The 15,730-nt window shown below is 35.7% G+C and overlaps 1 protein-coding gene across 1 annotated transcript in view; it reads right to left on the reverse strand.

Annotated features, from left to right (window-relative positions):
- Positions 1-15,708, reverse strand: part of LOC123536994 (PHD finger protein 21A-like) — a 40,888-nt gene extending 25,180 nt beyond the window's left edge. Inside the window, exons 1-2 of the mRNA XM_053528550.1 lie at positions 15,522-15,708; positions 1,780-1,812 (exon numbers count right to left, since the gene is read on the reverse strand). Coding sequence (XP_053384525.1) covers positions 1,780-1,812; positions 15,522-15,584 — 96 coding nt within the window. The 5' untranslated portion in view covers positions 15,585-15,708. The remainder of the gene's footprint in view (positions 1-1,779; positions 1,813-15,521) is intronic.
- Between the last annotated feature and the right edge of the window lie 22 nt (positions 15,709-15,730).

Consider the following 15,730-nt stretch of genomic DNA (forward strand, 5'->3'; position numbering starts at 1 on the left):
TGGCCTCTAGAGAGGTTACAAGGTTTTTTCATTATTTGACCCACTGACCTACTTTTTGATGGCATGTGACCCAGTTTCGAACTTGACCTAGATATCATCATGATGAACATTCTAACCAATTTTTATGAAGATCCATTCAAAAGTATGGCCTCTAAAGAGGTCACAAGGTTTTTCTATTTTTAGACCTACTGACCTAGTTTTTGACCACACGTGACCCAGTTTCGAACTTGACCTAGATATCATCAAGATGAACATTCAGACCAACTTTCATACAGATCCCATGAAAAATATGGCCTTTCGAGAGGTCACAAGGTTTTTCTATTATTTGACCTACTGACCTAGTTTTTGACCACACATGACCCAGTTTCAAACTTGACCTAGATATCATCAAGGTGAACATTCTGACCAACTTTCATGAAGATCTTGTGAAATATATAGCCTCTAGAGAAGTCACAAGGTTTTTCTATTTTTAGACCTACTGACCTAGTTTTTGACCGCACGTGACCCAGTTTCGAACTTGACCTAGATATCATCAAGGTGAACATTCTGACCAATTTTCATAAAGACCCCATGAAAAATGCGACCTCTAAAGTGGTCACAAGGTTTTTCTATTATTTGACCTACTGACCTAGTTTTTGATGGCACAAAACCCAGTTTCAAACTTGACCTAGATATCATCAAGGTGAACATTCTGACCAATTTTCATGAAGATCTTGTGAAATATATGGCCTCTAAGAGAGGTCACAAGGTTTTTCTATTTTTAGACCTACTGACCTAGTTTTTGATCGCACGTGACCCAGTTTCGAACTTGACCTAGATATCATCAAGTTGAACATTATGACCAATTTTCATAAAGATCCCATGAAAAATGTGACCTCTAGAGTGGTCACAAGCAAAAGTTTACGCACGGACGCACGGACGACGGACGCTGCGCGATCACAAAAGCTCACCTTGTCACTTTGTGACAGGTGAGCTAAAAATATCAAAGCCCTAGGCCCTTTGGACAAGAGGTTTTTCAAAGTTTTTTTCCTATATAAGTCTATATAAACCATGTGAACCCCGGGGTGGGGCCATATTTGACCCCAGGGAAATAATCTGCACAATCTTAGTAGAGGACCACTAGATTTTGCTACATCCAAAATATCAAAGCCCTAGGCCTTATGGTTTTGGACAAGAAGATCAGAAACCGTTTAACTGTTCCTGGCCAATGTGACCTTGACCTTTGACCTAATGACGTCAAAATCAATATGGGTCATCTGCTGGTCATGGCCAACCTAACTATCAATTTTCCTGACACTAGACCCAAGTGTTCTTGAGTTATTGCCTGGAAACCATTTTAATGTTCCTGGTCACTGTGACCTTGACCTTTGACATACTGACCTCAAAATCAATAGGGGTCATCTGCTGGTCATTACCAACCTCCTTATCAACTTTCATGATCCTAGGCCCAAGTGTTCTTGAGTTATCATCTGGAAACCGTTTTACTATTCAGGGTCACTGTGTCCTTAACCTTTGACATACAGACCTCAAAATCAATAGGGGTCATCTGCTGGTGATGACCAACCTCCCTTTCAACTTTAATGATCCTAGGCCCAAGTGTTCTTTAGTTATCATCCGGAAACAGATTGGTCTACATTCCGACCAACCGACATCTGCAAAACAATATACCCCTCCTTCTTCGAAGACGGGGGGGCATAAAAAAAACACTGAATCAACACTGAACTGTGCTTTTCCATGTATGCATTTTTTACACCTTCCAAAACTTCTGAAAGTTCATACCTGAGGTTGCAATTGTATCTTTGACACCAATTTCTGAAATTAAATTGCATAAATTTAGGATAGTTCACTAAATATTTTTATCTGGTTTATTTGATAAATCATAAAACCAAACTTCCCCATTCCAATATTAATATAAAGGTCTTCAAACAGAGACAAAAGGAATTTCTCAAATTATGCTACACAGTGCATTGTGTCCAAGTCTAAACATAATATTTCTTGTAAAAACTGTCAGCCGTTTTGCCTTACCCATAAAGTCTTTTCTTAAAGAAAGATTCAGCTGTAAAATGCAGAGAATTAACTGCAACAAAACACCTTAGGTTACAGTCATTTTTTTTTAACATAGTTTTGCTAAAAAAACATTTAAAAGGCACAGAATGACAACAAAAAAATACTAACTACATGTTATGACAATAGGGTCATGATGACCCTATATCACTCACCTGTTAAACTTGGCCTTGGAATCATCAAGATACACATTCTGACCAAGTTTCACGAAGACATGGTCATACCAAGGTGTTACCAAGTTCTAATGTTCTTTTTTTTCTGACAATACTGATATCCTTAGGACAGCCGACACATTTTTATGCAATCTCGCCAGGCATATGACCCCCCATATGTATGTTTTTGACAACACAGAAAATGATGTCATTCGACCTTCAGTTATTTCCGAAAGTAAAGAAAATGAAAGTAGAAATGCTAAACTTGAAAACCAAAGTCCCCTTTGGATTGGTCGATAGTCAGGGGTCACGCGCAGGGGCTACCCCGTCAAAATGTATGCGCGTGGACTTCATTTTTTGGGGTTTTTTGCTAATGGGGAGTCAATTTTCAGCATTTTCTAATGATTTGAAAATGCCTGGGCTTATAATAATAATAAAGACTTTATTTTAAGAGGCAACGAATTCAGGTAAAACCCGATCTTCCAAACGAGCCTCTTCATAATATATACATTTTTTACAACAAAAAAAAAAAATATATATATATATAAATAGCAATATGAAAAAAGTCATGGTACACTACAAAGATCATTACATTGTTAACAAATTAATGACATTATATATACAGTATATAGGAAGAAAGTGAAGATGTAATCTAAAAGTATAGACAATGTTTACACCTGTGACACTTTCCAGTATGCTAGATATTTTTGTTTGAAAGAATATAAGGTTTCTGCATTTCGAACTTCAACAGGTAATTCATTCCATATTTTAGGACCAGAATAGTCAAGACTTTTCCTATAAATTCTGTGTTTGGTTTTGGCAAGTGCAAGTTCAGTTTTGGGTCAAGTGACCTTAGGTTTACTGTCTTTACTTCATGTAAAAATGAAAACTTTGTGTTCAAGTATGCAGGACATATATTATTCAGAGACTTGTAAACTAGTATTGCTTTTTTGTATCTGACTCTGTCAGGAAATTTCATCCAATTCAGAACTTTAAATAAATCTTCAGAAGGGGTGTCAAAATTTGCATCAAGTATAATTCTGGCTGCTCGTTTTTGAAATTTAATCACAGTGTCCATTTCTGCAACATTACAATTTCCCCAAATAGAGCAGCAGTAATCTAGATGCGGCAGTATGTAAGCATTGAAAAACATTTTGCGGACAGGTAAATCTAAGAAACATTTTATTCGTTGTAGAAGATATAACTTAGAGTTGCATTTTTTCATTACATTGTCTACTTGGTCTTTCCAGTTAAGATTTTTGTCTACTTGTACTCCGAGAAGTCTTTCTGATTCTGAAAGCTCTATTTTTTCATTTCCAAGGTAAAGTTCAAAAATATTATTCGCTCTGGCTTTGTTAGTGGTTTGAATTGTCATTGCTTTTGTCTTTTTAGCATTTAAAGACATGGAGTTATTTTGGCACCAAGTGAGAATTTTGTTCAGTGCAGTTTGAAGAGAGTTTTGTACATCAGTGTGTGTTTTACCTGTTGCTGTTATTGTAGTATCATCAGCAAATATGTCTGTAAATATGTCTTTTAGTTCAGCTGGAAGGTCATTTATATATAACACAAACAGCAGAGGCCCAATGACTGATCCCTGAGGCACTCCAGACTGTATATGACCTAGTTCAGATAACTTACCTGAGACACTGACCCTTTGGTACCTGTCTGACAGGTAAGATTTAAACCAAACTAATGCAGAGTCACTAAGATTAAAAATTTATAACTTTTCAAGGAGTTTTTCATGATTTACAAGGTCAAATGCTTTTGACAAGTCCAGAAATACTGTTCCTGTAACTTGTTTTGAATTTATAGCACTTATCCACCTGTCAATAATCACTGTCAAGGCAGTTTCACAAGAATGGTTTGCTCTAAATCCTGATTGATATTTGAACAGGAAATCATTTTCTTCTAAGAGTTTTAGACTATCTGACACATGCCGTTCAATTATTTTGGAGAGAACAGGGAGAACTGAAATTGGCCTATAGTTATTCTTATCATTTTTACAACCTTTTTTATATATAGGTGTTATTTTTGCAATCTTAAGCTGGTCAGGAAATATTTTATTTTTATTACTAAGATTTAGTACTTGAGTTATAGGCCTTGCTATAACATTAGCTGATAGTTTCAAAAATTTAGCACTTAATCCATCCAATCCAGTGGACTTTTTGGAATCAATATTGAGCAATTGAGTTTCCACAAATTTTTCAGTGATCAGTGGTATTTCATATTTAGGTCCAGAGTTGTTTGTTTGTCGAGTATAATTTGTACTTTGATTTAAATTCTGTTCCACAGATTGAAATACATTTAGGAAATATTCATTAAAAGTATTTGCAGTCCTTCCTGGATCAGATATTGGGTGTCCAGATTCATCATTTATAAAATTGGTCTGGGACTTGGAAGAATCTCTTTTCTCCACTAAAAAAATTTTAACTATTGTTTTCAATATGTCGTCACTAAAATAACTGTTAAATGACACTTTACAATAAATAGAGGGTCATGATGACCCTATATCACTCACCTGGCAGAAAAACTCCTGCGAGTTCATATTGATCATACCCTTAACTGGAAAATGCATGTTCAAATGACACTGAATAAATGCAACTCCTTATTATATTTGCTTATGAGAATTAAACAATTTTTAAATCTCCATACTACAAAAATGTTCTTCAATGCATACATTCTTCCTCATCTAGATTACTGTTGCACTATTTGGGGAAACTGTAACACTGAGCTTTTGAATGACATGTACAAATTCCAAAAACGTGCAGCTCGTGTTATTTTAGATAAAGACATTGACACACCAACAGACGATTTATTTATTCAACTTAACTGGATGAAATTTCAAGATAGAGTTAATTATAAAAAAGCCATATTAGTATACAAATCTCTTAACAACCTTCTCCCTAGTTACATGAAGCAACTATTTACGTATACTGAAAATAGGTCATTGAGATCATATGATCAAAGACTACTTTTAGTTCCAAAACCTCGACTTGAATTCTATAGAAAATCACTGGCATACTCTGGTGCAAAATTATGGAACTCACTTCCTTATCATATAAGAACATCAACAAACCTGAACACATTCAAAAGCAATTATTTAAAATGGTGGTTCTCTAGTGGGCAACAACATCTATCAACCGCATGAGAACTATGATATTTTTTGGTATCAGAGTACTTATTTAAAACTATAAATAATTAACAAATAATTGTATATTGTTTGTTTCATTACTTTTGCTTTCAGTGTAACTTTACATAAAACCATGTTGTTTATTCTATTACCTTCCTTATGTAAATTTCATGTAATCCTCTTATATATGCTATTTTGCATTATAATCCCTTCATGACTTTGTTTACTTTAATTTGTTAATTTGTGTTTACTGTATATATGTACATTTGAGGCTCACAGGGAAGACTGGGTACACCCAACTGTGTTGCCTCGTTAAATAAAGACTTTATTATTATTATTATAAATTACCTGTTTAACTTGGCCTTGGAATCATCAAGATAAACATTCTGATCAAGTTTCATGAAGATAAGGTCATAATTGAGGCCTCTACAGTGTTAACAAGCTTTCCCTTTGATCTGACTGGGTGACCTAGTTTTTGACCACACATGACCCAGTTTCGAACTTGGCCTTGAGATCATCAAGGTAAACGTTTTGTGCAAGTTTGTATCAAATCGAAGTATAAATGAAACCTCTATATGGCTGAAATGGCCAAAATAGAAAATTTGGTTCCTTTCTGGGGCAGTAACTCTAGAACCCATGATGGAATCTAGCTGATTTTCGGAAGGAATCGAGATCTTATTGTGACTTAACTTGTGTGTAAGTGTGATTATAATTAAATGTAAAATGTCGCTTCTAATAATCTATCGTGTTCACAAGGTAAAAATTAACAAATTTTGGCTCTTTCAGGGGTCAATCAGGGGGCCCTAACCCTTGATGGGATCTGTCCAGTTTTCGAAAGGAACCAAGATATTATGCCAATACAAGTTGTGTGCAAGTTTGATTTAAATCAATTAATAAAATGTGGTCTCTATTGTGTTCACAAGACATTGTGAATGGACGGACGACAGACAGACGAATGGCAATCACAAAAGCTCATTCCTATCTTCTTCCCAGTGCAGACTACTAGGCTAGCATTGAATAATTTCACTTTCAAACAAGACTGAAACTGAAGAATAACCCCAAAAGAAAGGTTATTATGTGTATTATGACACTGTTGATTTATTGAGAATGTTGAAAACCTCCTTTTAACAAAATTTTTGAAACTAGATTCTGATATATGAATTTCTTAACAAACAACTCGCGCACTTTCACAGTCATTCATTTTCTAATACGGAGATAAAAATTAGGGCTGTCATTAATTGGGTCTTAGGCGTATCGATGATACCGATATATCAGAAGACAAATATCGATGATACATCGATATATTGATTATTAAGTTAGATTAACGACCTATTTGTTCATATGCATACTATATATATACCTTCCTGTAAAAATGCTATTTTAAGTTTTATTGCCTACTTTCCATATTTCTGTTTGATTGTGTTGTATTTGTATTTATGAAATAAAAGAAATACATAAATATTAGGCAGTGGCTAGGTAGCCGGTTCCGGCTACCTAGACTAAAGGTCTAGGTAGCCGGTTCTATATATATGCATATCATATATGTACACTGAAGTCAAGGTAGCTGGCTTTAATAAACTTTGTTATAAAGGATCATTATATAAGTTAAATAAATTACATTTTTGTGACTTATTATTTACTAAAAATTTGTAATTTAGGCCACACCAAATTGATAAGTTGTTCATCGGATTTTTTTCTGAAAAATTTGAGGCGGCGAGCGAAAAAATAATTTAAATATTTTTTTTGGTTTTTGAGAAAATCAGGAGCGAGCGAAGAGCGAAGAAATATATTTGTCTTCATTTGTCTCTCGACTGACTAATAAAAACCTTAAAATAGAATGTATAGCCCTTTTAAATTAAAAAGTAAGTCCCCAGGGGTTGAGAAAATCTGACATGCAGACACACAAAAAAGCGAACTCGGGGGGAAAAAAGGTAATAACGTTGTCATACAGTACACTGTAATCAAATAATGCATGCTTTTGAAAATGCTGTTAGAAAATATGTAATAAACAACAATGCATAACCTTACACCATACTTATCATATACATATGTGACTTGAATATTTACTGCTATGAAAATGTAGCATTCTTAGCTAACTTTACAAAGTTTTTGATACATCAAATATCTATGTGAGTGTTACTAGATCTATTAAAGCTTCTGATTTGAAACTTAGAACAGTTATTTACTGTCAAAGTCTACACCAGGAGAAACAATACTCTTAATTCTGAATCTAGACAGAGTTATGCCCCTTTTTAACATAGAATATTTTTAATTAAGTTTTATATAATGACCAATAGCTCTGTACTTTAATAGCTTCTGACTATTATGCCCCTTTTACTGGCAAAGCTCTGATTCAGAAAAGTCGAGCATGATGTCCTATGTACAGCTCTTTTTCTAACTTTAAACTTTCATAACATATTAAATTTGTTGAAACAAAGTCTCAATTAAAGTCTGAAATGGAGATTAACGTGCATTAACATTAGTCTACTAAATGACTGGAAAATCTGAAAATCAAAACTGTTCTGAAAACAACTCGTAATGTAAATTCCTTACCCCACCAACTTTCGTATGCAAATGCTGATCATTTGGACATGAAAAAACGAAAACAGATAAGTGACATGCATCAATAAGTATTTACCCTTACCAAAATAATGTAGATTGATGTTATCAAACAAATTAGTATGTTTTTCTTCATCCAGTTTTCAATGAAATAAATCGATTTTTGGAGAATGTAATTTGGTAAACATTTGAAGAAAATGGCGTAACTGCATAAAGGGGAAATAACTTTAATGCAACTAAATATAAGTGTTATGATTTATTATAGACGATGTGGCGTGGTATGTATTTATTATTTTGATTAAAAATCATTTGAGAACAATCTGGGACTGGAATTATAAGCATTTATACACTTTTACGTCCGTAAAAAGTAGCGCACCAAAAAATTTTGGATCGATTTTTTTCAATGGGGCGAGCGCAAGCCAAAAACAAAAAAAAATATTTTTTTTGTGTTTCTGAAAATATACGAGCGGCAAATCCGATGAACAACTTTTTAATTTGGTGAGGCCTTACCTGTTTATTTCGTCGTATTTACACACTCGGATTATATCGGCCGATATTATGTTATGTTATCAACAAATTATCAAAGTGTCGTTATCGTCGTCGGCGTGTTTAAATGGCATGTTTATTAATTAAAAGTAAAATTTTTAATGAATTTTTGTAGTTTTGAAATTGAAATTGAAAAGAAAAATGATAGATGATTTCAATTGTCGGCGATCCTTTAGAATTTGGCCCTTAGAATTTAGTCTTTTGATATGTACATGTAATTTTACATTTCACATTTATCACGCTACCTTAGAATAAATGTTCATACAAACAATTAGAACCAATCAAGATCATTGACTTATATACAAATCGGCGAAGAAATTAATAAGTAATTAGTTAAGTAATTAAAGACGCACATTGTCAGGATACTGGTAATATGACCCAGGGAAGTGCCTACGCCTTTAGTATCTTGAACAATGGTTTGGGTCCAATCGCTAAGGTGACTATGTCTTAGACTAGCTGACAAACGATGTAGATTGTCCTTTGTTAAAACGTAGAGCTGGTGAGACCAAATATCTCATATATAGAATTTTCCTCTGGCTACCTTGCCTAAATGATTCGTGTACCAATGATTCGTAAATGATTTCTTATTATGAGCTAGACAATTTCAGGGATCAGGCAAATCACTAAATGTTTCAAACTAATAATCTTTAATTAAAAATGATTAGCTCAAACTCCTATAGGCTGGAGACTATACTTGACTAGTCTTTTTGTTGAAGTTCCCGTCAGACAATGTCTTTGAATCAACAACATACGAGTCCTATCGCATAGATGCTCGGCCTCTGTCCTCTCAACTCTATATGATTGCCCTGGCTCCTGGATGCTCAGCGCCTATATGCTATCACATGTAGCATTCAACTACCATATAGGTATATCCCCGATGCCTTGGCTGTACTTCGCCAATAATGCTGAACCGTCTATAAGTTAGGACTCTCCTACTATCTCAGTAGAATACCAAACTCTGGGTCTCTGTCTCAGCTTCCTGATGCTCAGCCTATATATGCTATCGTCTATAGCATTCAATTACCTTTAAGGTAAAACTCCTATGCGCTGGCCCTATAGCTCGAAACCTTATCGAAATTCTGCTTCTCTTCTTTAGTCTAAAAACTTCCAAAGTCTTCTTTTTAATAATTTATCCGCCCTGACAGGGTAACTGCAATAGTCTCCTTCTCAAGGTACTGGGATAAATTATTAGTTGAATCCTCGATGTGTCTTCTTCAACCGCTGGATACCGAATGAGCTCTCTGTCATCCATCTACCTATTTATACCCCAGCAGACGTGCTATTTTTAGAACTTGTTTCTGATTGGTCCAAATTTAAACATAACGTTCTACAACGAGTACTTGCTCTATCAAATATCTGGTTCCCTTTAACCTTTGTATATGATATAATGTGCGAAGCTGGGACCCAGCTATCCACATAATGAACCCAAATCAACCATAAATGACCCAAATTGTATTATTAACAGTAATTCAACAATAATTATAGCAATGATAGCATGAAAAGGGAGTCAAGCACTATCTGTGCTTATGTGTTACGTTATCAATATATTAAATATACAAATTATTCTGACAATAGCCCCCTTCTCAAGAAAATACTTTTAGTTTTTCAAAAACTTAAGGAATAATTTGTGTACAAAACAAAATCTCCTTTTCTTTTTACTATTTCTCGATTTTTACAAATCAGGTATCACTGCTTATTATTAACATACATTCACTAATATACTGACAAAATCAGTATCAAAGATCAAACATCTCTAAAAGACTCAACAAATAGTATATGATCTCAAGAATATCATACAACGTTAATCTCCTGACCTTTTAATTTCCTATCATCATTCTTCATGAAAGATGTTCATTTGTTTCTCTGATTGTGAGAGTACTTGTCACCTTTTCTGTTGACATAATAATTGTTTTCACCAAAACCTCCTTTTACATGATAACTCCCGTCAGACCTACGTATAAACCCTTTTCTGAGATCATTTCTCATGTCATTTTGTCTCCATGACTTCTTATGCTCAGATTTATTTGAGCCATAGACTTTATAACCCTTATCATCTCGTCTGTTATGATCTCTATCATATATATTCTTTCTGTTATGCCAACATGATCCTCTGTTCGCGTACTTAATAGATGACCTCTCATGATACAAGTTGAATCCTTGATCATCAAAATTTGGTCTGTCATCAGATTGTCTCCAGTTTCTTTCTGTTCTATCATGATGCCTGTATTCTTGCAAACCGTGTCTACCGTAACTGCTCTTTGGTGACAGGTCAGTCTTTACTTTCTTGCATACATCGCATGACCGGCAAAACCTTGTTACTTCATTTGTGATGCCTGGCCAGTGAAAACTCGTTCGTATTTTATCAAGTGTCTCTTTAGCTGATATGTGTCCCCTGGCCATTGACTTATGAGCTAATATCATAACACTTCTCCTAAACTGGGTTGGGACTACTATCTGTTTAAGAACTCTGCCCTTCTTCTCAAAGATTCTATATAATACGTTTTTCTTCACTTCATAATGAAACCTGAAACCTCTTTTTGTTTTCAGTTTCGCCTTATCTTTAGCATAAGTCCAAAGTTTCTGTAACGTCTCATCATCTTTCTGAGCAATTTTCATTTGCTCAACATTAAACGTTTGCTCTTTGACTTCGCAAACCTCAGAGGGTTCTGTAATACCTGCATTTATTGCGTGCTGGGTTTCCGTCATCCCAGTTGCAGCAATATCTTCGCCGGATGAAGGCTGTCTTTCATCTCGGGTTTTCCAGTTTTTGTCTGGTTTATCTGAAACTCTTTTTATATTTCCGATTATCAAATCACATGTTATGGTCGACAAAACCATTGCCTCAACTTCACCTATAAAATATGGTGTATCAACCTGTATCTTTGCTACAGGAACTGTCCTTGAACGTCCATCAATCGCAACCATAAGATATTGCTTATCTAACATTTGACTCTCAGACACAAGGCCTTTCATGACAGCCGCTAACTCACAGCCTGTGTCTCTCAACACCTGGACTCTCTTTATCACCTATATATCCTTTCTTCAATACCAAGTTCCTTTTACCTGTTGCTGACTGAATGGTACAGGTGCTTGCTATGACCGAAACGGATTGTCCATCTCCTAATATAAGTCGTCCATCTTCTATGTTGTCTTTTACTTTTTTGTCATATAATGGTACAGCTATGCATGAAGCTGAAACTTTTCTGTCATCAACCTTTCTGTCTTTCTGTGCTTGACCTTCTTTTCTCCAGTTTGTGAGTGTAGAATCTTGCAGTTCATGCCTATTTCTCTGTCTCTCCTCATAGGACCCCCTACTAGCTAAAGCTGCACCGCTTACTTTCCTCTTGGATAGGTCTCTGCATTCTCGTGCTATGTGACCTTCCTTATTACATATAAAACATACAGGCTTTTTAAAAGCTGGCCTTTCTCTTTGTGTAGGCTGAGACACTGGCTGAACTTCGGTCGAAGGCTGAGGCTCTTTGCTGCATGACACATTACTTCTAATCATCCGGTTAGAAGTGATAGAGCCACCATGAGCTTCAATGTATTGTTCTGCCAACTGTGTAATCTCAGCTCTCGACTTTGCAACTCTTTCCTTTAAGAATAAAGCAAGGTCCTTGGAACAAGTTTGGATGAACTGTTCTCTGATCATAAGGTCTTTCAGCATTTCAAACGTATTATCAACTTCTGCCATCTCTGTCCACCGACTAAAATACCTGTCCAGCCTTGCCATAAACTGAAAAACAGTTTCACCACGCTCTGGTTTGCATTCCCTGAACTTCCATCTAAAACCTTCCTCTGTCAACTGATAACGTTTCAGCACTGCTTTCTTTAATGCTGGGTAGTCATTGGCATGGTCTGGAGGCATGCTTGTGTATACGTCCAGGCCTTTTCCTGTAAGTAATGAGCTGAGGCTTACAGCCCATGTCTCTTCCTTCCATCCCTGGCTTTTTGCAAACCGTTCAAATCGCTCGAGGTATGCATCCATATCATCTTTACTTTCCTCGAACTTCGGAAGCCTTGGCCGCAATGTTTTACTGCTCAAGTGCTCAGCACCTTTATCAGCTCCCAAAGCTCCGGCTTCAGCCTTTATTTTAAGCAATTCCAGCTCATGCTCTTTCAAAGCTAAGTCTTGCTCCTTTAAAGTTCTTTCCTTCTCCAAACGTTCCAACTCAAATAACCTTTTCTTCTCAGACTGTTCTTCTTCATAATGCCGTAACTTCTCGGCCTGTTCAAGCTCAAACAGTCGTTTCTTCTCAGCTTCTTGAGCCTCAAACCTCCTTCTGTCCTCATCTCGTCTAAGCATCCGTTCCTCACGTTCTGTATACTCCTTCTCTTTCCTATCCACAAACTCTATGAGCTCTGAACCTGAGAGACCCATACGTTCACCCATCTCAACCCATTTATCGTAGTTCATCTTTAAGCTTTAGGCTGGAACTGACTCTAAAATTCAACTATATATGACTCAGACTACCTTCAGTCACAGCGCCTTCTGGTACACCAACAGAACGTCAAAACCACTAGTCTCTGTACCTCCTTGGATATAGATCCCGGACGAGCCCCCAAATTGTCAGGATACTGGTAATATGACCCAGGGAAGTGCCTACGCCTTTAGTATCTTGAACAATGGTTTGGGTCCAATCGCTAAGGTGACTATGTCTTAGACTAGCTGACAAATGATGTAGATTGTCCTTTGTTAAAACGTAGAGCTGGTGAGACCAAATATCTCATATATAGAATTTTCCTCTGGCTACCTTGCCTAAATGATTCGTGTACCAATGGTTCGTAAATGATTTCTTATTATGAGCTAGACAATTTCAGGGATCAGGCAAATCACTAAATGTTTCAAACTAATAATCTTTAATTAAAAATGATTAGCTCAAACTCCTATAGGCTGGAGACTCTATACTTGACTAGTCCTTTTGTTGAAGTTCCCGTCAGACAATGTCTTTGAATCAACAACATACGAGTCCTATCGCATAGATGCTCGGCCTCTGTCCTCTCAACTCTATATGATTGCCCTGGCTCCTGGATGCTCAGCGCCTATATGCTATCACATGTAGCATTCAACTACCATATAGGTATATCCCCGATGCCTTGGCTGTACTTCGCCAATAATGCTGAACCGTCTATAAGCTAGGACTCTCCTACTATCTCAGTAGAATACCAAACTCTGGGTCTCTGTCTCAGCTTCCTGATGCTCAGCCTATATATGCTATCGTCTATAGCATTCAATTACCTTGAAGGTAAAACTCCTATGCGCTGGCCCTATAGCTCGAAACCTTATCGAAATTCTGCTTCTCTTCTTTAGTCTAAAAACTTCCAAAGTCTTCTTTTTAATAATTTATCCGCCCTGACAGGGTAACTGCAATAGTCTCCTTCTCAAGGTACTGGGATAAATTATTAGTTGAATCCTCGATGTGTCTTCTTCAACCGCTGGATACCGAATGAGCTCTCTGTCATCCATCTACCTATTTATACCCCAGCAGACGTGCTATTTTTAGAACTTGTTTCTGATTGGTCCAAATTTAAACATAACGTTCTACAACGAGTACTTGCTCTATCAAATATCTGGTTCCCTTTAACCTTTGTATATGATATAATGTGCGAAGCTGGGACCCAGCTATCCACATAATGAACCCAAATCAACCATAAATGACCCAAATTGTATTATTAACAGTAATTCAACAATAATTATAGCAATGATAGCATGAAAAGGGAGTCAAGCACTATCTGTGCTTATGTGTTACGTTATCAATATATTAAATATACAAATTATTCTGACACACATAGAAGTGCGAAAGTGATGATTACTTAAAATTTTCACTTAAAAAAAAGCATACGAAATGATCAAACGCCGTTATGTTCAGTAGAGCCGCATCATTTAATGTACGATGATGCTCTTTGTTTTATGTCTTCTTAACTGTTTGTTTTGTTTTCTTTTAGGCTTCTTTTAAGATTGAATCACTGTATCTCGAATATGTATCGAGTACATTCTAACATAACAAAATGTCCGCCGATATCATATGGGTGCGTAAATACGGTTAAATAAACAGGTATTTAACGCAAATAGTAAATAATAAATCACTAGAAATGTATTTTATTTAACTAATATAATGATCCTTATAATCCTTTATAGATACAGTTTATTTAAGCCGGCTACCTTTACTTACATGTTCATATATGCATATATAGAGCCGGCTACCTAGACCTTTAGTCTAGGTAGCCGGAACCGGCTACGTAGACTAAAGGTCTAGGTAGCCGGAACCGGCTACCTAGCCACTGCCTAAAAATTAATAACATCTTTCATTTTTATTTTGCCTTCACTCCTTTTTTGCATTTATCCAGATTTACAACTTTGTGAACTTTAGTTGTTTTTTAGGGTCCGAGTGTTTATTTGGGTACTTTTTTCTCTCTGTAAAATATCGATTTTTGAAAATGGGAATCGATAATCGATCGACAAAAAAATATCGTTGATACATCGATATCGTTTCTATCGATGACAGCCCTAATAAAAATTAGTTTATTATAAATATCAACAGGTTGAGGTGTGTGAAAAGGATATTATACTTTAGCCAAGGAAGCTTTTTTTAGCAGTAAAATAACAACTGATGAAGCACAATAGTCAATACATAAAAAAATGTTTTTAAATGTTACATAAAGTAAACTGCAATTGTTTTTATCCTTTTACTCTATCCTTTTTAGCAACATCCATCCCTTTCACATTCTTACTATTGCTGAAAGTATTGTCTTTCTGGTTTTATTTTTTTATTCTGTACTAATCATCGAAACGCACCCTGCCCATAACACTCGCGAGAGGTGTGAGGCAGTATAAAATTTTAGATAGATAGATAGATGGTGTGTATACAAAATGATGGCCTAGCTACTGTACAAACAGGTTTTCACCAAATATAATCTGTGACACACCATATTCTTCACAAATTTGTGCACATACCGTGTATAAATAAAATTAATAAATGCCTGGTATAAATGTGCATAATAAATCAATGTAAGCAACATATTTCTACACAACAGATTAATCAATACTTTATAAAGTTTTACAATTATACCTGGTGGTTCTGTATTGCTATTTTCAGCTGAAGCTGTATTTCATCTAGTTCTGTCTGTGACATTTTCTTCTAAAAAAAACAGGAAAGCACAAATTGCAGGTAGATCTACTAAGAGATCTTGCGCTTTATCACATGAAGAACTCACAACCAAAACATTTGTCAGTCGCATCAACTTCTCAACATTGTATTCTTGGGCATGGTACATATTC

The sequence above is a fragment of the Mercenaria mercenaria genome, chromosome 17, assembly GCF_021730395.1.
Source record: "Mercenaria mercenaria strain notata chromosome 17, MADL_Memer_1, whole genome shotgun sequence".
NCBI classification, from domain to species: Eukaryota; Metazoa; Mollusca; class Bivalvia; order Venerida; family Veneridae; genus Mercenaria; species Mercenaria mercenaria.